This window comes from Rosa rugosa, chromosome 4 (genome assembly GCF_958449725.1).
Source record: "Rosa rugosa chromosome 4, drRosRugo1.1, whole genome shotgun sequence".
Classification (NCBI taxonomy): Eukaryota; Viridiplantae; Streptophyta; class Magnoliopsida; order Rosales; family Rosaceae; genus Rosa; species Rosa rugosa.
This window is the reverse complement of record NC_084823.1, coordinates 16523649-16544514: the sequence shown is the minus strand read 5'-3', so window position 1 is coordinate 16544514 and position 20866 is coordinate 16523649. Positions and strand designations below refer to the sequence as shown.

Sequence of the window (20866 nt, the reverse complement as noted above, 5' to 3'; positions counted from 1 at the left end):
TTCCGAACCACTCTCTTACTACGCACCCTTGGTCCTAACTGATTCTTGGACCCTTTAGGCCTACCCCTTTTATTCTTCAAAGGTGAGATTTTCACTTTCCCATTATCATTAGGTAAGCCAAAACCCTCCTCCACATCCAAGCACATTAATGCAGAAGAATCAGAACGCAGTTTAGCCTTCTTACCTGGACGAGCTTGCACAGAAAAAGCTGAGCGCTTCACACCACTTACTTGTGCTGCTTCTATAGCTATGGAAGCCACCGGTATATTCAATGGGACTCCAGATTGAATGGGACATGGAGCATTCCAGCTTGGTATCCCCTTTAGCATCTCCATGGACCGGCCAACAATATCCATGAGATTTGGCACTCCAGTTGTTGCCATCGGCCCTAACAGGATTGGTGTAGGTGTCACAGGAACACCAGCGCTGCACCTTGGAGTCTCTGGCAGGATCACCTTAGCCGGCTCTTTCCTAGCCGCCGCCGGAGTCACCTGACCTCCCAGTACTAACCCTGTAGGTCTGGTCAGCCCACCTCCACTTTTCTTAATCAAAAACTTATCACACACTCGATCAGCATGGTCGAAAAGGCCACACTCTCTGCACCACCCTTTGACCTTCTCATAGAACAGATCCACCGCCGCCCTTACCGTCTCTGTAAAGCCAAAAGTCCGCTGCCCCCAGAGACGCCGACGAACGTCCAAGAGGACCCGGAAGCGTTGCTCAGGAGAACCCCGCTGCAGTGCAAACTTCTCTGCCAGCAGAAACCGGCCCATTGACGATCCAATCAACATCAACGACTCTTCCGTTTGCAAACGTGGAGGTAGACGTCACACCGTGACCCATGCCTCTAACGAGTTCAATGGAACCAACTCCGGCGCCCCAAAGCCATCATACTCTTCCAGCAAGAGCATCCGATTCTTGAAATGCCACGGGCCCCGGTGCAGAACTCTCTGACCTTCCTCCTTCACCGCAAAGCGGAACTGAAAGCGGTCCCCTTCAACCTTCGTGATCGAGAGACGATCACGCAGGCCCCATACCGCCGCCATCGCCTTGGGCAATCCAGCAGCATCCTCTGCCCTAGGTGCCAACATACGACCCACCAGATAAAAGCCAGACGCAGCAACAGCCGCTGCTCCAGCTTCCCCAAACTCCACCACCGCGTCATCCGTCAGTGCAAGTGCCGCCGCCAGTCGAGTCGCCATAGCCTCTGCCATCACGCCTCCGATCTATGAGAACCGTCGTTCTCAACGTTGATCTCTTCAAATCAGCGAAACCCTAGCCGCCAACCTCTACCCTAGTTGTCAGAGAGAACTAGGTTTTTTAAGATCTCGTCTTCGCGAGTACATCATAGGATATACGCAAGTCACATAAATATTCATATTCCGTCGCTTTAGATATGATCAATTCACTGCGACAATTGAATTAAAATAAAATTAGAAATATTTTGCGCACCTTAAGAACTAATTTATACCATTACTAAGAGGGGAGGGATTACTATTTCAAAAAAAAAACAAAACAGAGGGGAGGGATTATTTCCACAAAAAAAAAAAAAAAAGGGGAGGGAATCGAGGGATTGTTTCCATTTTTTTTCTTTTTTTGGTCGAGGATTGTTTCCTTATTTTGGCTTGAATTTTTGAAAAAAAATAGGTTCCATTTAAGGGAAAATGCTCATTTACCCAATTTTAGCTTAAAATTTGCCTACTTGCTCCACTAACTGTTTTTTAACCCCGTTTACCCAAAACACTCTAAGGGATTATTTCCCCTTTACCCAATTAATTCTTTTTTTCTTCTTTTTATTTATTTTTGGGACTTTTTTGCCCTCTCCCCCCTCACCGATTTCTCTCTCCTCCCCCCTCACCGATCTCTCTCTCTCTCTCTCTCTCTCTCTCTATCCAGACGACGTCGGATTTCTCTCTCCCTCCCTCCAGCAGGTCGCCCACGACGCCTGCTCTCGCCATCGCTGCGCCGAAACTCGTCGTTGTGCTCTCCGCTGTCAGGCTCGACGCCAAGCCGACGGTCCTCGTCGCTGAGAAGCTCGGCGAGGCCGGCGTTGACCTTCTGAAGGAATCGACGACGGACTGAAAACTGCTATCTGCTATTGGGCAGTCATAACCATAAAAATTGTAACATTAGTGCCCCCCAGTAGACTTTGTATTGGGGGCTATTGATGACTGCTTTATTTATTGACGGACTGAAAACTGCTATTCCAAAGTAAATGTAGTGTTAAATTGCAGTAGCCGATAAATGAAAAAAATTGTGTGGTTTGTGTCAGTCTAGTGGGGGGCAGTAGACAGAATATTGACCCTCATAATGTGGGTTTTTAGACATTATCTGTTGTTTTGAGTGTGAATAACTTCTATAATCTGTGAAACATAGGAAGCGGTGTAATGTTTGATGGTCTATTGGGGGGCAGTAGACACATTAGTGCCACCCAATAATGTCTTTCTTAGGAGACAGTAATCATCTCTTGTTGATTTGTTTGTGATAAAGTGCAATACACTGTGAATCCTTGAAACTGGTGCAAGTTGTAATGGTTTAGTGGGGGGCAGTAGACACATTACTGCCCCCAAATAATGTCTTCATACGAAGTCAGAACCCTTCACTTAACTGGTGCAAGTTTTAATGGTTTAGTGGGGGGCAGTAGACACATTACTGCCCCCAAATAATGTCTTCGTTTTAAGTCAGAACCCTTCACTTAACTATTATTGACAGATTATTGTACTTTAATAAACTCAAAACAACATAAGACTTATCAAAACTCTAATTTTAGTGATTAATTAACCATAGTTAAGAAATTAGTGGGGGGCAATAATCTATCTATTACCCCCCAATAGACCACAGTTTTGACGTCGTCCGAGACCTGCAAGGGAAACCCAGACCCGATTCCGGCGTGGAGCTTCGGAGCTTCCCGGACATCTGACGAACGAAACCGGCGAAGCCCAGACCCGATTCTGGCGTGGAGAGCTTTCCGGACATCTGACGAACAAAACCGGCGAAGCCCAGAGGGGTTGGGATCGTGGAGTTAGATGGCATCATCCTCTGGTGGTCCGACGGTGGGACAGAGCGGCGGCGGTGGAGGCCGACATTGACGGTGGAGTGGTGGGCGTGGTGGCTAAGAGAGAGAGAGAGAGAAAGAGAGCCTGAGACGAGGTTAGAGAAAGAGAGAGAAAGAGAGAGATATGAGTGTAATTTGTTAATTAAAATGAGGGCAATACTGTCAAACACTGTTAGATTGGGTGAATGGGGTTAAAAAACTCTTGGTGGAGTAAGTGGGCAATTTTTGGCCAAAAATTGGGTAAGTGGTCACAGCCCCTAAATTTAATGAATTTAAAACATTATTGTAATTAGCAACCTCACTTAAAAAATAAAAAATAAACAAAATCCCATCTTTACTATCAACTTCACTCTTTAGGTTTAGGCCAGTAGCTTTGCCTTGCATATGGTTGATAATGGGGTGGGTAAGGGATGTGGATCACAATATCATCTCCATCTCCAAGTTCATTTTTCGTCTCAATACCTAATAAAAATTATCAAAGATTCTCCATTCTCATCCTCATTGGGGGATAAAACCTCCATAACCGTCCTGATCTCTAAGGATTTTTGTCATTCCTATCCTTGCATATCTTGTTAATTGTCAACCTATTCGAATGAAATTAGTCACCCGATTCAGCATAATTATTCCTGGCGACGATTACATTATTTTCTTTTGTTTCCTCTCTTTCCACTAACTACAATAAATAAATATATCTCCTTATTCTTCTTTTTTCCTCAGAATTATGCACCAATATGTTGTGGATATATGGAATCTTTTTTTTTTTTTTTTTTTTTTGAGAATGAGTGGATATGTGAGATTTGATCTCTTAAAAAAGACAATGGGATTCCACGTGACAAAGAAACAAGGGAACAGGGATTTTGAGAGAGTAGTATATACTAGCAACGTGCATGCGTTTTTCGTGGATGATATTGTGATGTTAATGGAAAATAGATCGATTCTAAAAAATAAAAATTTTTGGACAAAGAATAGTAATTGTTTGGCTATTTTTTCAATTTACATATTTATTTTATTGAATATTATTGAAGGGTATTATAGACACTTTAAAATTTTGACACGAGGATCTACATTTATAATAATAGTAGAGATATATATTGATTGCGGCAAATCGTTCCGCCGCCTAATTTTGAAATCCGGAACAAACTACGGTCTTGTAGCCATTTCTTGACCTTGGTCGTCTCCAGGTTCGGTCTCCACTCTCCACCCTGCCCTTGCTCGTCTCTCTTTGTATTCCTACGCTTTTATCGTTGAGTATTTACTTGGTAACTTGTCATTTTGTTAACCCTCTATTTTTGAAGCCAAAAATTGATAACCCAATTGAGTGAAATTGATAATTCTCTGTTTTCGGGTCATTGCAGGGCGTGAGGTTTGAGTTGTGCTGCACTGGGGAAAAGAGAAGCCGGTGGGGCGTGAGGTCCAAATTTCTTTTCTAATTTGCTGTGTCTTACTTTTCTGTGTTTGTTGTAAATTAGTGTTGACTTGTTTCTGTGTTTGTTGTAAATAAGTTCAGTCCAACCCCTAATTTCATATATATATATATATCCACTGGAGGTCTGGATGTATTTGCATTTGTTAGGGTTTCTAAGAGCTGTATTGCACCTCAACATTACGTTTGCTTTTCATTCACAAATCTCCTATTGTTTGTTCTTCAGTTTGGGAGTTCGGTTATTTTAGATCATTTCTGAATTTTGGCTTTCAGTTAATATGTGGGTTGCACGGTATGTGGTTGATTGGATTCGATGGATTTCGTTTCTCAAATTTTTACAATTTGCTCTGTGATTTGTTGATTACATTGGTTGCTATTGAATGTTGTTTATTTTTTCAGAATCTGTCAAATTTCGTTCACATAGTTATTGGATTTGGTTCATTTGTGATTGAGAGGTGGATTAGTTTTACTGACGGAAATTGATTATTGGTCTTGGATCTCATGTACACACATTCCTTTTTTGCTTCATTCTCACAGTCTTCGCATTTTGATCTTGATTTCATTATTAAACCTCCTCTTCCTTGCCTGAGCCTCACTGATCCTTCATTGATCACTAACATCAAACTAATGATCTCCCCTGATACTAATCATGACTGTTTGGTTAAATGATTTTGACGTACGTGTTTTTAGTTATGACTCTTGATGTTGGATGTGATAAGCAATTATAGATAGATGCAATTATGAGAACATTGCTTGCCTACCTTTCTGTCAAAAGCTGAAGTCAATTGGGAAGAACAAAGAACCAAGTGGTAACTTTGCAATTATGGAGACATTGCTTGCCTATGCGTAGTACCTTTTTTTTTTTTTTTTTTTTTCCTTCTTTTTTTTCTTTGTTTTTAATTGATGCTAATATGGGTTCTGATCTTTTTAACTTTTTCTTTGTTGTAGAATATTGATGATTATTTTGCTTTCATTTTGTAGGTTCTATGCAAAGAAGTATTTTGATTGTTTTCTTGCCACTGTTCCTGTTTCTGTTCTTTGATATTGGTTCATTGTTCTGTCTTGATTCAGGTATGGAATGTTGTGTTATTACTGATATTTCCTAATAGCATTGGTTTAAATTGATTTTGGAAATGCCGGTTTTGGTATATTATTCTAAATATACTAAAGCGCATACACTGTTCCTAAGCACTGTTCATACACAGTTAAATGGCTGTGTTGCCCTCGAACGCAATAGATAAAAACAGTGCTTGATTTTGGAAATGCCGGTTTTGCTCTTGAGTTTACTGAATAAAGAAAACGCCTGATATTGTAGTGCGTTTGTGAAGGTTCGATTGAAGGCTGGCATCGGACGAATATATCAATCTTCATCGTTAATACTGGTGGAGCAAGATTCTGAACAGATTACAAGTAAGACAGGTTGGGTTTACAGAGTTTATATGCCATATTTGATATCAAATTTGGGATTTTATATTCTGGATTTGATGTAAGATTTCGAGGAGGAAAGATTAGGGACCTGGGTCTGGGTTTGTTTTGGATTGTTCTACCATGATTTCTAATTTGTTTCATTTATTCTTTGTCAGTTGTTGCCCAAGTCTGGGTGATTGAAGCAGAGGATATATACGGTTCGTATTTGGTGAGTTCCTTCCTGATTGCTCCGAGCACCTCATTTTTGTTTGGTCTAATTATTTATGTCAAAACCAACGTTTCTATTCATCAAAATCGTTACTGGGTTTTGAAAATGATAAACCAAAAGTAGAACATGAAGGTGGCTCTTTTACAGTTTCATACCTTTTTTTGGATTTGTCTATATCGCTTGAGGAGGGATTAGATTGGAAGTTTTAGGCTTTGTTTTTGCTTATTAGTATTGAAATTTGGTTTTGACCTAAATGAAATTTTAATGTCTGCTTTTTAATTGATAGTCTGGTTGCTTTTTGTAAAACATAGATATTTTGGCATCTGTTTTGCTTGCATTGTGACATGGATATCTGTTTTGCTTCCAACTGATTTTTTTTTTGGCAGACTGAAATAGTAAATATATGAATCATGCGAATGAAAATTATACAATAATGAGTGCAATTTTATGACTTTCTGTTCCAAGTTTGTTATGGTTTTAGTTTAATTGTGTATTGGTTGCACATCTTATATCATCATAGATCTTATATGATCCAAATGAAAATTAAGTTACAGTATGGTTTTTGGAGCAGGTTAAAACTCTGAAAGGATTTGTAGAGGCAAAATTTGTTGGTGAAATTCATTATGGTTTCCTATTGTGTTTTGATATAGGTTAGCAAACTTTTCTTATTGGGTTCGCCTCATTGAAATGTAGAAATGGAATCCACTTTTTGTATATAGAGGGAAAAAGGAATAAATGGAAATTAAAAGCTTTCCAGGTGTAGGATGAAAAACTGGTGTGATTATTATTCTGTGTGTGAAAGGTTTGAACTTATAAGCAGTGCCACTATTGTGTTTGAGATGCTCAAGTGAACTCTCAAATAAGAATGGATCATAGGACCTACCTAGATTCAGAAGAGCCTCTTCACCCAGCTAAACCAACCGTTAATAGACTAAGGGCCTTCCTTTACCCAGCAATGATCCTATCTCTAAATCCCCATTGTTAATGTTTCATTTTATCTTTAAAAAAAAAAACTGCTTTTAGATGAATTTATTTGAAAACAGGGGTCAATTAATCATCAGTTTGATGGAAAAAAGTTACCAGTAAGCATGACAATATTGAAATGAGCATACTACCACTGTCATGACTAAATGCATTCTAAACACTTGATGCAGTCCAATATGATTATGAAAATAACATTAAACTTGCATTTCAGAGTGGCGGAGCTTTGCTTCATGTTCCAGGGACCATAAGATAAATTAAAATCAGTTTTGCTTTTAGTGTGCTATGCTTTCAGTTTTAAAGGTCTGCTAACAAGAAAAGAAAAAACAAAAAGAATTTATGTTACTGTTGCTACTAGGAATCTGTTAAAGGGTTGCAAGTTGTGTCACTCTGTTGTGACTATTTCAGTCACCAACAACAAAAGGCTACCTCCAAACTGACCCTCTCCTTACAACACAGCAAGAGTAGTAGAGGAAGTAAACTGCTTGAAGGTGGTTGTAGGTCATGTGCTATCTCTCATTATTCTTGCATCTTTTTGCAGTTTTTGTGCCCGTGAGGCATAAGCTCCTCCACTGGTTGCTGCTTCGGATTGTGAGAGAGAATAATTACTGTGCTTCGGGTGGTTTTGGGTTTAGAGTTATCTCTCAAGGAATGAGCTTTTCCTCTGTAAAGGTCTGATTCTCAATTTCTAACAATGCAAGTAATTTGAATATGTGTGTATTTTTGAATGAACCCTGCATTACTCCTTCATTGCTATTTCAGTAGAATGAAGTCATAATTTAATGTTTATATCTTAACAAAAGCAAATTCCGCGGCAAAGCGCAGGCAACTTTTCTAGTGTATTTCTAGAAATATCATCATGTTATTTCACTGGTTCCCTCTTATATTTTATACTTTTCAAGTAATTCTATTCATTGGTCATTGATCTTAATATATATATATTTTTTTTTCTATTCTGGATCGAAGGAAGAAGAAGGCCATGTCAGAAAAACAAGTTAATGTAGTAGATTGCAACAGAAAATCAGATGCTGTTAATGTAGAAGGCAATAAAAAAAGGAAGAAGTGCAAGTCTGACAAACGGTAATGCAGAGGATTGCAACAGAAATGTGGAGGGGGTTAATGTAGTAGATAGTGAAAAAAGGAAGGAGGCCACATCAAAGGAACATGTTATTGTTGATGATTGCAATGAAGACAAGAAGGATATTGTTGGAAGGAACCAAGTTAAGGATGCTTCTTACCTTACTGAGGTTGCCAAAATCTCAGGCAAGATGAACTTCTATGACCACATCACCTTGGGTAATTGCTCACCGCTGGAGGCCAAACAGAAAATCTTGGGAGAGGTGATCAAGCTTGGCCACAAGATCTTTGTTAGCATGGAGTTCGAGGAGGAGAGCGAACTGGAAAGACAGCTGCAGATGGTCAGGGGCGAGTGTGATGATGCAAAACTCAAAATTTCCAGCCTCACGAAGGAAGCGTCAACTCTCAAGAAGAAGCTGGAAAAACAAACTAAGGAGTTGGAGGATAGGGATGCGAACTTGGTCTTGGCGCAAGCGAGTTTGGTGAGTGCGGAAGAGGAGGTGCAGCGCTTGAAGAAGGAGATCGAGGATGTCGCTGCCCGGAAAGATCAGGAGAGAGCGGAGGCTTTAGAGAAGGAGCGTGAGGAGGCTCGCTCAAATCAATCTATGCGGAACTCTCTGTCCGGAGCGATTGATATCTTTGAGCGGAACCTGGCTGAGGAGAAGAATCAAACAGGACCCTTGAATGAGGAGCTTAGCAGGCTTTACAAACTTGCCTGTGATACCCTGTTCCAGTATTTCATGGATAAGGGTGTGATTGACAAGAAGGTTCTGCTGGCGCTGCAGGGGGAGGAGAAGAAGAAGAAGTATGATCAACTCAAGGCGGCCGCCAAAGATCGTGCTAGCAGTCAAGCGCCCTCCGGAGCTGATAGTGGAGAGGCGGATGTGTCCGAGGAGGAGGATGATTCCGGAACACAAACGACCAATACCACTACTGTCACGACATTCACTTTCGATATCACCCCCAGCACCCAGCTTCCGGTCACTCCTAGCTTGACTCCTCAAACTGGCTATTCCTTGGATATTGACAGTTAGGCTTCGGTTCTCTGCTTTTTTGTTGTTTTATTTTTGCTATGCTTTCCTCTTAATTTTTGTTGGATATTTGGACAAAGTTTGTGTATGGATACATATCTTGGTGGGGACGGTCCTGCCAGATTTTAAGATTTTTCTAGCGTCTAAATTTGATGCAAAGCTGTGAAACCAAAATACTTTCGAGTCTCTTAGAACGCCTCCGGCTCTAATCCTGCAACTGGTGTTTAGCCCAGAACCATCGACATTGAGTTTAACTTGGCCGACACTAGGAGGATCCCAAGCCAAGAATAACTCATCATCAACACCATCAATAAGGTTGATCAAAGACGTCCGAAAAGCCAAAGTACTTGTCCAAAAGTTAGCCAAGTCATACCCTGCTTCAAGATATAAGCTCCATATTCCTCAGAAAACTTCGAGGAGATCTGAATCATTGCTGCATGCAATAATTTTGAAAGCAAGAGTAGAATTGTCCATAACAAAAGTCATATTTGTGCTTCATTATTGAATAAATCCAAGCCACTCATGAATGCAAAGTCTTTATCAAAGAACACTGTATAACTAAACTTTTATATCAGATAAATTTCAGTAAACGTTCCAATTTCTCCACTGTGTACATTATATTGAAGGTATCAAAGCAATGAGCGACGATGCACTTATAATCACCAAACAAAAGAACTCAGCAGGTAATCTTCAGAAATGAGCTAATTATAAATTAGCCGTTCCTTTTCAAAAACATGCAAGCTAATGCATCGAACAATAAGCAAAGCATAGAAATCAAATCCCTATCTAGTTCACTACTATCAAGAAAAACCACATCTCATGCATTTGCCAATTTCAAACGAGGAACAATATTCATGGACTGGAGTTCTTGGATCAAGAGCTTGCAAGCATATGGAAGCTTCATGGTAGCCATAACATCCCCATTTCTACAGTTGGTGCACATTGAGGATTTCCGCTTATGGTCATAATAGCCAAGCAAACCACACTCTCTGCAGACATGAATTTCAAAAGGATCACTAGCGAGCATTAGGCGCTCATATGCCAACATACTTGCACCATAACCAACCAGACAGTCGCGCTCCATTTCACCTATTCGCAGTCCTCCATTACGAGCCTTTCCCTCTGTAGGTTGCCTAGTTAGTTGAGCTTTAGGACCACTACCTCGTGCATGCATTTTGTCTATGACCATATGTTTCAACCTCTGGTAGTAGATTGGTCCCATGAAAATATATGCTTGTAATGGGCAACCTGTAAGTCCTGAGTAAAGAAAGTCCTTGCCATCATAGCTGAATCCCATCTTCACAAGCGTTTCAGTTATGGATTCAACCTTGTCTGCATGACCACTTGGTTCACCAAAGGCACTGCCATAGTGAAATCTGCCACATGAAACTCCTGCTTTACTCCCAAGAAGCTCTATCATCTTGCCTACAGTCATCCGACTTGGAAATCCATGAGGGTTCATAATTAGGTCAGGGCAAATGCCACGTTCAGAAAATGGGAAATCTTCCTGTTGGACAATGGTACCACAGACACCTTTCTGCCCATGTCTGCTACTGAATTTGTCACCAACCTCTGGTCTACGAGTATGGCGAACTAAGAATTTGCACTGCAAATTATTATACGTGTCAGGATACATAGAGACTTTATCCAGCACGTAAGACTCCCCTTCAGGTCCTTTGTATTTCAAGGGTGCAGGCCTATGTCCTGTCTTGTTTGTACTTGGGACCTGTTTGTTCAGAAGGATTTCATCTGGTGTAATAATCTCTCCAGGTAAAGCAATTCCATCATCATCAAGCACCCGCATTTTTTCATTATAATATTTTCCATCTCTATCTGGCCTGGCTATTATGTCTTGGTGGACGACTTCAGTCCCTCGAGTTTTATAAGTTTTGATGCCATCGCTGAATCTTTTCATATATATAGAACGACCAAACCCACGATCCAGAGATGACTTGTTCATCACTATTGCGTCCTCTATGTCATAGCCGCTATAACTCATCACAGCCACAGTTGCATTCTGCCCAGCTCCAAGTTTATCATACCCCACCAGCTCAATTGTCTTGGTAGTCAATAATGGCCTTTGAGGATACACCAGTAGGTAGAGAAGCGTGTCCATCCGACGCAGCTGGTTATAGGCAATATTCCCCATTGCTTGTTTTCCCATAGCACATTGGTAAGTATTTCTAGGTGACTGGTTGTGATGAGGATACGGAATAAGCCCAGCAATAACACCTAAAATGCCTAAAGGCTCTATTTCTATATGAGTTGTTTCTGCTGTTGTCTGATTTTCGTACAGAGCAATCAAAGCATTGTTCTGCTCATTGACATCAAGATACTCAATCAAACCGTCATTCAAAAAATCATCAAAAGTCCGGTAGCCAGCCTTCAACTCCTCCATGTGATGTCCTTTCACCCTTGAGATCCCCCTGTCAGCAATAATTAGCGGACGGCAAACTCGACCACCATCAGAAGCAATTTGAACACAACTCTGCTTCTCATTGACAAAGACACTTACAAACTGCCCAATTTTTCCAGCTCTACGCAACTTTCTCATTGCAGTGGCAAACCTCTGTGGCTTTCTATGCACTCCGAGGATGTTTCCATTAAATAGAACCAGAAAAGAATTCTGCGAGTGAAGCTCCTCTGCTGATAGTTGTTCCAAGTCTTCAACACCCAAAGAGTAGCACAGAGAAATCAATGGACCATCCTCTTCATCAGTTGTGACATGAGCCAGCAGGGCCAAGTTCTTCACCAGTCCAATATCTTGACCTTCGGGAGTGTCACAAGGACAAAGCATTCCCCACTGACTAGGTTGCAAGGCTCTAGGTCCACTTACTTTCGCCGACTTTTCAACTTGCGGCTTTGTTTTGGTCATTGAGCCCAGAGCTCCTATAAAGGATAGCCTAGTTAGCACCTGAGTCACCCCTGACTTTTTCATCCTGAACCGGTCCATAATAAAGTTTCCGGTAGACAGGGCTCTTTCCAGTCCTTCTGACATACGCGGTTTCTGTATGAGAGAGAGCAAGGCCAAACCCCTCCCAGGCTTTGCCTTTGGTAACATTTGAGTGTCTAATTCTTTCCTAGCTGTCTCGATCATTGTCTTGAACTGATCCTCAAACAGGAGAGAAATCAATTGTCCAGATAACTCGAACCGCTTGTTGCCAACATAATCTGTGTCATCCACTGCACCCTTGTTCAAAACTGAATCCATCATGCGTCTCAACATGACGCCAACATACATGCATTTCAGATGAAAATTTCCCGGCGTCACCGCAACATTAGCAAGAAGCACATCTGCAAGAACTGAGATAACTCTACCATGAGTACCATCCTTCTCACGCTTCTTCGTAAGCTTTCCTTCCAGGTACACCAATGCCTGCTCCTTGTTGTATATCTCCACCTTTGCACATTCCTCAATCGATGGCAAAAGCAATGCACCATACCGCGGATCTCTCCCAAGCATCTGCACAACTTCCTGATCACTCTGCATCCCCATAGCCTTCATCACCACCATAATCGGAACCTTTTTCTCAAACGCATTGATCAGCAAAGAAACCGTCTTCTTACTCTTGTCAAACTCAATCACAGTCTTGCTCTTCATTTTCTCGGTGCTGCTAGTCACAGAAGCAGTCACATTCCCCTTCTTGTCCTTGCCTATAATAATCCTGTTCTTCGAAAGCTGCTCCTGAATCAACAGCACCCTCTCACTCCCTTTAATCACAAAATAGCCTCCCGGATCAAGCGGACACTCCCCGAGTTTCGCAAGCTCCGAGTCGCTCTTTCCAGCTAAAATGCACTTGCAACTCCTTAACATTATCGGCATTGTGCAAATCTTGACACCAGCTTTCCGTCTCGGTGTCAGATCATGTGCCCCCTCAACGTACTCAACATTCACTCTCACCGGAGCCGAATACGTCATGTCGGATAATCGACATGTGTGTGGAGCAATTTTATCAGTGACACCATCCCTGGTCACGGAGGCCTCGCCAATCTCTACATTTAAGAACTTGATGTAAATTCTGGGATCAACTGCGGACACAATGCGGTCATTGGCGCGCACGATTCTCTTGATTCCGGTGTTGACGAAGTAGTTGAAGGAGTCCAGATGTTCCCTGACGATCCCTCTGACCTTGAGAAGCTCCGGCAGCAGAGCAAATTTGTCGGTTGCGGATTTGATCGGCGCCGCCAGGAATTGCTTATCGATGGCGGAGCCGGGGTTAGGGTCCAGCAGTGACTTGACCGGCACGCCCATGGCTGATATCTAGGGTTTCTAAAATAGAAATTAAAATCAATTATCAAAACCAACCTCGAAAATTCGATTATCAATAGCAAACAAAAGCCACAGTTATAAAATACCTGACTGAACTTTCAAACCGGGGTGCGATGCTCGGTTCCGATGGCCGAGGTCGGCGGCAGTCGGAGCTGAGCAAGGTCGTGGAGCCGTCAAGAGTGCAGAATTGAGTTGCTTTAGTGGTGGGCAGTTGCAGTTGCAGTTTCAGTGTGTACGGTCGGTGGTTCGACTCTCCTTCTATGAAGAAAGAAGACGGCGCTGGGTTTAAGGGGTTTTTTTGGTCCTATGGGTTTAAGGGTTTAATGTGGGAATATTTGGGCCCATATTTATAGGCCTCTACTTTCCCTTTTTTTTTTTTTTTTTTTTTTGAAATAAGGACTGTGTAACTGCCGTCAGGCCTCGATTAATGAAACTGATGAATATACCGGGGGGGACATAGTGTCTAGACCCCATATTACAATACACCTCAAGAGTTATTCGGGAGGTCTAACAGAAGTCTCTACAACTACCATGTATTCAAATATGCACCAAATAGCAAAGAGTGTCATGCGGACTACTCCATTTGCTTTACAATAATTGTGGCATACCGGAAAGCTAAAGCAATGTCATAAAACTAATAAAATAGCTTTCCCAATATGCTGACAACCGGAGATAAATCCGATAACACGTCGTTTCATCCTGCCACTTGGATTGATCTGCCGCCTCGCAAGGACAGACAAGGCATAACGAGTATGCAGACCAGGACAGAGCCCACATGTCCTTACCAAAAGTGGGTAGATTTTGACCCACTATGTGAGTAGGAATCAATCTCATGTTTGGAATTTTGTGGAAATACTTTGATAATATGTATTTTTTGGCTTTCTAGGCTCTAGTATTATTATCTATATATTCTGCTTGAGGGTTTCATTGGTGTTTTTTGGTCATATGGGTTTAAGTGTTTAATGTGGGAATATTTGGGCCCATATTTATAGGCCTCTACTTTCCCTTTTTTGTGAAACAGATTTTGACCCCTTTATGTGAGTATGAATCAATCTCATGTTTGGAATTTGGTGGAAATACGTTGATAATAAGTATATTTTGGCTTTGATGTCATATATGTGTGTGTGTGTCTGATCTAGGCTCTAATATTGTTATCTGGCTCTGATGTCGAATATATATTCTGCTTTAGGGTTTCATTGGTCTGGTATTGTTGTTTCATCTATGGCTTTGTCCATGTTACAATATCTTAGGTTAAATTTGTGGTCCTGATACATAGTTTTGGTTTTGCCATTCTATGGCTTTGGCCATACAATTGAAAACAATATATATTGTAGGGAACAAGTGAAGGACGTCCCTCTACTAGATTAAGTAGACAATTAACAAGTATTGGAAGTCTAGAAAGAGCAAATGTCCCTTGCATTTCTAAACTGTCTTTTCTATTGGAATATCTTTGATTTTTGTTTTGAGATATGGTTTTGAAATCTGTTTGTATTCCAAGGGAAAACCAGAGGACAATCAAGTGAATCAACTAGAGAAACAGACCCATTAGCAACTTCAAAATAGAGGAAGAGAATCAAGAGATCAGTCCTGAAGTTCGGCTAGAGGAAGAGTAAGCAACTAGTTTTAGGTAATGTTAAATTGATAATTTTCGTCATAGAAAAAAAAAAATTGATAATTTTCGTCATAGAAAAAAAAAATTGATAATTATCTATTGGATTTTTGACAATATGTTTTCCGGAAAGAGGGTTATCTGCAGCCTCAACTACAGGAAGAGTGTCATCTAAAGGCTCAACTTGTAAGAAGGGAATGTTGATTAAAGGATGATTGATATTCACTGATAAGAATACAGAATATTTATACAAGAGAAGCCTAGCGTGCTACAATTCTACTACTACAATCTAGGAGTTCAAATAAGGTAGGTAATCATATTACATCTCCGGGTAATCCTATGACATTTCCTAATTGAATTACAATTATGATACATAATATTCTCTAGTCTCTACACTCCCCCTCAAGTTGGAGAGTGAATGTCTCGAGCTCCCAACTTGCGAATCAAAGGAATGAATACGTCCTTTCCCAATGCCTTCGTGAAAACATCAGCCAACTGGTATGAAGAGCTCACATACTTTGTAGCTACTGAACCATCTTGAATCTTATCCCTAATATAATGACAATCCATTTCTATATGTCTAGTCCTTTCATGAAAGACAGGGTTAGTTGCAATGTGCAAAGCTGCTTTATTGTCACAATACAACAAAGCAGGTTTTGAATGAAGAATATTTAAATCTCTGAGAAGATTCTTTAACCATGTCAACTCACAACAAGTACCTGTCATTGCTCTATATTCAGCCTCAGCTGAAGAAAGTTAAACCGTTTTTTGTCTCTTCGACTTCCAGGAAATTAGCGAAGAACCAAAAAAGACACAATAGCCTGTAGTGGATCTCCGAGTCATGGGACAACCAGCCCAATCTAAATCACAATAAGCTCGAAGTCTAAAATCACTTTGTGAAGAAAAGAACAAACCTTGCCCTGGCGTGTTCTTGAGATAGCGAACAACTCGTAAAGCCGCTTCCATATGAGGTTTGCGTGGCTCATGCATAAACCTGCTCAACACATGCACTGAGTAGGTTATATCAGGCCTTGAGATGGTGAGATAGATCAATCTGCCAACTAATCTCCTGTAGCGTGAAGAATCCTTAAGAAGATCTCCTTTATCTGATAATTTCAATCCACGCTCCATAGGAGTATCAACAGGAGCTGCTCCCAATAAACCTGCATCACTAATGATTTCCAATGCATACTTTCTCTGAGAAATATAAATTCCACTGGTGGAACGGGAAACTTCTATGCCAAGAAAGTACTTTAAATCACCAAGATCCTTAATAAGAAAGCGGCTGTTGAGAAAATTCTTTAAACCAGAAATAGTGATAGGATCATTACCGGTGATTAATATATCATCGACATATATCAATAAAGCAGTGAATGACTTTCCCTGTTTGCGAGTGAACAATGAGTAATCTGCTTTAGACTGAACATACCCTGCTGATTGAATAGCATCAGAGAATTTTACAAACCATTGCCGAGAGGCTTGTTTTAAACCATATAAAGACTTGTTAAGGCGACAAACTAAGTTCTCCCCCTGTCGCCGAAGACCAGGAGGAGGGGAGATGAAAATTTCCTCATCAAGGTCACCATGCAAGAAAGCATTATTGACATCTAACTGATGAATGGACCAATTTTGAGCAGCAACCAATGATAACAAACCGCGAACAAAAATAATCTTTGCAGTAGGGGAGAAAGTCTCATGATAATCGATACCTTCCATTTGAGTGAAGCCCTTGGCAACCCAACGGGCTTTGTACCTTTCAATGGAACCATCTGAGCGATGCTTGATCTTGTAAACCCAACGACAATCGATAGGTGTCTTCCCAGCCGGCAAAGAAGTGAGAGTCCAAGTATGATTGTCCTCCAATGATCGCAATTCAGAACCCATGGCTTCTTGCCATTGTGGATGAGTTGCAGCTTCAGCATAACTGCGTGGTTCTGTGGCCTAGGTAATCTGAGCAATAAAGGAGCGATGCGAAGGAGTATAGCGATGATAGGAGAGGTAATGACATAGAGGATATCGCATACCTTTGACAGAACCTAGAGAAGAAGAAGACGACGAGTTTGGGAAGGCGGAGGTAACCTGTGAACACACATAATCACGCAATCGTACCGAAGGCTGAGTGGGCATGGCAGAGCGACGGAGAGGCTGTGGAGCAGGGTCAGGAGGCTGGAGGTCCGGCAGAGGAGGTTGCGGGTCGGGTTGGGGTGGTGGAAACTCCGGAATGGGTGGTGGCTGCACAATCGTAGAAGATGGTGGCTGTTGGGAGGCAGCGACGCAATCTGGAGCGGCAGCGACTTGGGGTGTGTTTGGTGGAGGCGAACTAGATGGTAGGGAGGCGAGACACCGGGTTACAGGGGCAGCAAACGGGGTTGAGTCGGACTGGAAGTGGAAGGAGGGTTGACGCGGCGCTGTGACGGGGTTGAGGGCGAACTGGAACCGGGAGGTGGGTCAACGGGGTGGACAGTGTTGGGGTTGGGTTGAGGGAAAAGAGATGGATTGGACTGAGCTTGGGTTGGCAGGTGGGTGGGTTGATGAGTAGGGCCTGTTATTTGGACCAGAGGATGAACGTGAGAGGAGTGGAGCTCCGGATCAGACCGATCAGCAAGTTTAAAAGGAAAAGAAGTTTCATGGAAAACAACATCACGATTAGTAAAAATCTTGTGACTAGAGAGATCGTAGAGTTTATAGGCCTTCTGACAAGTAGGATAACCGATGAAGATGCACTTGACCTCTCTAGGAGCAAATTTATGTGTGACATTAACATTGGTAGCATAAGCTAAACAACCAAAAACACGAAGGTGACGAAAGGAAGGAGGTGAGGAATAAAGACGCTCAAAAGGGGTTTTAAAAGAGAGAAGTGGTGTGGGTAAACGATTAATAACATGAACAGCAGTGAGTATACATTCACCCCAAAATTTGGAAGGAAGATTAGCTTAAAATTTAAAAGCGCGTGCAACTTGGAGGATATGACGATGCTTGCGTTCTATTACCCCATTTTGTTGAGGCGTATAAACACAAGAATGTTGGAAAAGCACACCATTTGCCTTGAAAAATTTTTGAAGAGAAAGGAACTCAGCCCCGTTATCGCTGCGTACACTTTTAATCGGAGATGAAAATTGAGTAGATACAAAAGAAAAAAATTGCTTTACCAAAGATTGAGTTTCATGTTTATGTTGCATCAAAAAAATCCAAGTGAAACGGGAATAGTCATCCACAATAGTAAGAAAGTAATGAGCGCCATAAAGAGAAGGATGCTTATAAGGACCCCAAATATCACAATGAATAAGATCAAAAGGTTTAACAGATGAGATATAACTAGTACCAAAAGAAAGACGACTTCGCTTTGCTAATGGACAAACATCGCAAGCATTATTGGAACTAACAGAAATATTTAAAAAATGTTTAGCAATATAATCTAGACGAGGAGACGAAACATGGCCCAAACGACAATGCCAAAGGTTGGTGGAGGACATGGTGATGTGACAGGCAGGTTGAACGGGTGATGAGTGATGTGGTTTAGACATGTTTTTCTTCGTCGCTAATGCCACCAAATAGTAGAGACCGTTACGTTGCTTACCCAAACCAATCGTCCTCCTCGAAACCAGATCCTGCAAAATACACCAATAAGGGAAAAATGTCACTGAACAACTCAATCCCCTTGTAAGCCGACTAACAGACATCATATCAACTATAAAATTTGGTACACATAACACGTTATGGAGATAATAATATGAATTCAACGGTACTGATCCTGTAGAAGTTATGTGTGCCTTTTCTCCACTCGGAAGTAATACAGGAGGCAAAGTGTGATTTTTATTGCTATGTGCCAATATGTCTGAAGATGAAACTATATGATCTGTTGCGCCACTATCAAGTATCCAGCGGCGAGATAAAGTTTTAGACAAACCTGGTGTTGAATCTGTGTATCTGAAAGACCTGAGACAATTGGCTTCAAATCATCCTTACTTGTGCTTTCAGAGACATTGTTCACAGAGGTCACACTTCCACGATTTCCCATATTCTTAGACTTTTGCTTTGCATGCCCAGGAGGATAACCATGCAATTTCCAGCAAGTTTCAACAAAATGGCCATCTTCATTACAATGAGAGCAGTGGGGACGTCGATTAGAGGAACCAGCACGCCGATTTGGTTGATTTGAGCGAGGAAAAGAATTTGGTCTTCCATTCCTGACAGCAAATGGCAGCACTAGTCATGTCGTTTGACCCTTGAGCAGCACCAAGAGCACGTTGTCTCTCCTGTTAACAAATAGAAGAGTAGGCTTGACGCACCAATGGGAGAGGATTCATCATAAGAATCTGTCCACGATCAGCACTATAGGATTCATTCAATCCCATAAGAAATTGCATCAGTTTTTGACGATCTTGCTGTACTCCACAAGTGCATATTGAATCTGTATAAGAAGCCAATTCATCCCACAAATCTTTCAACTTGGTGTAGTAGGCTGCAACAGAAAGTTGTTCCTGTTTGAGGTAAGCAATCTCGCGCTGAATTTGGAAGATGCGTGGAGCATTGCTCTGAGAAAAGTGTTCACGAAGATCCTCCCAAACTTCACGAGCGGTAGTGTAGTAAATCACACTGTCAAATATATCTGGAGTAATTGAGTTCACAATCCAAGAGTGAACCATATCATTGCAACGAGACCATGCTGCATAATCGTCAGGATTGGTCTCTGATGAAGGAGCCTTGATGGTGCCAATTGACGAAACCAAGTTTATTCTTGGCATTCAAGGAGATTGACATGGCTCTTCACCAAGTCGCATAATTATCGCCATTGAGAGGTTTTGTGACCAATACCAACCCTGGATTATCAGAGTGGTGAATGAAGAAAGGGTTGGAAGCATCTGATTTGATTCCTTCTGAAGAGACAATGTCATTCACGCCTGCCATGAGGAAAAGGTTGCTGCACGACAAGGTAGAGTGCAGCGGCTAAAAGGATGTAGGGTTTGAAACCTGGCTCTGATACCATGTAAGAAGGGAATGTTGATTAAATGATGATTGATATTCACTGATAAGAATACAGAATATTTATACAAGAGAAGCCTAGCGTGCTACAATTCTACTACTACAATCTAGGAGTTCAAATAAGGTAGGTAATCATATTACATCTCCGGGTAATCCTATGACATCTCCTAATTGAATTACAATTATGATACATAATATTCTCTACACAACTAGAGGAAGAGGGCAATCTTTAGCTTCAACTATAGGAAGGGGGCAATCTAGCTGGGACTTCAACAAGAGGAAGAGAACAATCTGGATCTTCCATTAGGGGGAGAGTGCATGATGTAAGTATCGGAACTACTTCAGGCTAGGGATCTGGCTTCTCTAAAGTGCAAACTCTCTAAAGTTATAAAAGTTCGTCAAATCTCGATCCTCTGAGTAATCTAATGATTTAGAAAGCCACCACTTCATTATAATTGGGTATTTTAGAAATTTTATCTAATTTGAGGTTAACAGTGAGACTAACTTGCCGTTAACCTCATCAAAAAAAAAAATTCCTTTCCCAGATCAGTTCGTAAACTGTGGGAAGAAAAGAAAAATGCATTAGACCTTTATCAATTGATGCTCATGAGTCCTATATATCAAAGACTCAAAAGTGATGATTGAGGACCACGTACATACTATTAATGTTTTATTTCAATGATCTGTCGTCTGATGAAGTAAAAATCTGTTGTCTAGGTGGCTGCCGTCTCTAAGCCACTCAGAAGACAGATATTCTCCGTCGTTGGTTATACACTCAGACAACAGATACAATTTAAGGTA

The 20866-nt window shown here is 41.3% G+C and overlaps 3 protein-coding genes across 7 annotated transcripts; 1 reads left to right on the top strand and 2 right to left on the bottom strand.

Moving 5' to 3' along the window:
• Window positions 1-4138: 4138 nt before the first annotated feature.
• Window positions 4139-9351, top strand: LOC133707166 (uncharacterized). Of its 4 annotated transcripts, none has more exons than XM_062132728.1 (7): window positions 4139-4236; window positions 4411-4466; window positions 5460-5549; window positions 5807-5888; window positions 6062-6114; window positions 7637-7767; window positions 8062-9351. In XM_062132728.1, exon 7 carries the CDS (start codon window positions 8364-8366, stop codon window positions 9204-9206), a length of 843 nt encoding a protein of 280 aa, XP_061988712.1. In that variant the 5' UTR covers window positions 4139-4236; window positions 4411-4466; window positions 5460-5549; window positions 5807-5888; window positions 6062-6114; window positions 7637-7767; window positions 8062-8363; the 3' UTR covers window positions 9207-9351. The 4 variants fall into 4 exon arrangements, with proteins under 4 accessions (XP_061988712.1, XP_061988711.1, XP_061988713.1 ...); XM_062132727.1 differs by having other exon boundaries at window positions 5807-5897; XM_062132729.1 differs by having other exon boundaries at window positions 5794-5888.
• A 539-nt stretch (window positions 9352-9890) lies between these two features.
• LOC133707165 (DNA-directed RNA polymerase III subunit 2-like) lies at window positions 9891-13776 on the bottom strand. Of its 2 annotated transcripts, none has more exons than XM_062132724.1 (2): window positions 13560-13776; window positions 9891-13473 (listed from the first exon to the last, which is right to left on the bottom strand). In XM_062132724.1, the coding sequence occupies exon 2, from the start codon at window positions 13453-13455 to the stop codon at window positions 10021-10023; it is 3435 nt and encodes a 1144-aa protein (XP_061988708.1). In that variant the 5' UTR covers window positions 13456-13473; window positions 13560-13776; the 3' UTR covers window positions 9891-10020. The 2 variants fall into 2 exon arrangements, with proteins under 2 accessions (XP_061988708.1, XP_061988709.1); XM_062132725.1 differs by having other exon boundaries at window positions 9891-13464.
• Window positions 13777-18655: 4879 nt separating this feature from the next.
• LOC133744425 (uncharacterized) lies at window positions 18656-19827 on the bottom strand. The gene is made up of 3 exons (XM_062172535.1): window positions 19372-19827; window positions 18990-19115; window positions 18656-18751 (listed from the first exon to the last, which is right to left on the bottom strand). The coding sequence occupies exons 1-3, from the start codon at window positions 19825-19827 to the stop codon at window positions 18656-18658; spliced, it is 678 nt and encodes a 225-aa protein (XP_062028519.1).
• Between the last annotated feature and the right edge of the window lie 1039 nt (window positions 19828-20866).

What these genes read in the sequence shown, in the direction of transcription:
- LOC133707165 (XM_062132724.1), bottom strand. Translation starts at nt 13,455, where the DNA reads ATGGGCGTGCCGGTCAAGTCACTGCTGGACCCTAACCCCGGCTCCGCC.
- LOC133744425 (XM_062172535.1), bottom strand. Translation starts at nt 19,827, where the DNA reads ATGCCAAGAATAAACTTGGTTTCGTCAATTGGCACCATCAAGGCTCCT. An exon ending in TGATGAATCCTCTCCCATTG is followed by an intron (nt 19,116 to 19,371) that starts GTGCGTCAAGCC and finishes GGGCATGCAAAG; the next exon opens with CAAAAGTCTAAGAATATGGG. An exon ending in ATACACAGATTCAACACCAG is followed by an intron (nt 18,752 to 18,989) that starts GTTTGTCTAAAA and finishes GATGTCTGTTAG; the next exon opens with TCGGCTTACAAGGGGATTGA.
- LOC133707166 (XM_062132728.1), top strand. Translation starts at nt 8,364, where the DNA reads ATGAACTTCTATGACCACATCACCTTGGGTAATTGCTCACCGCTGGAG.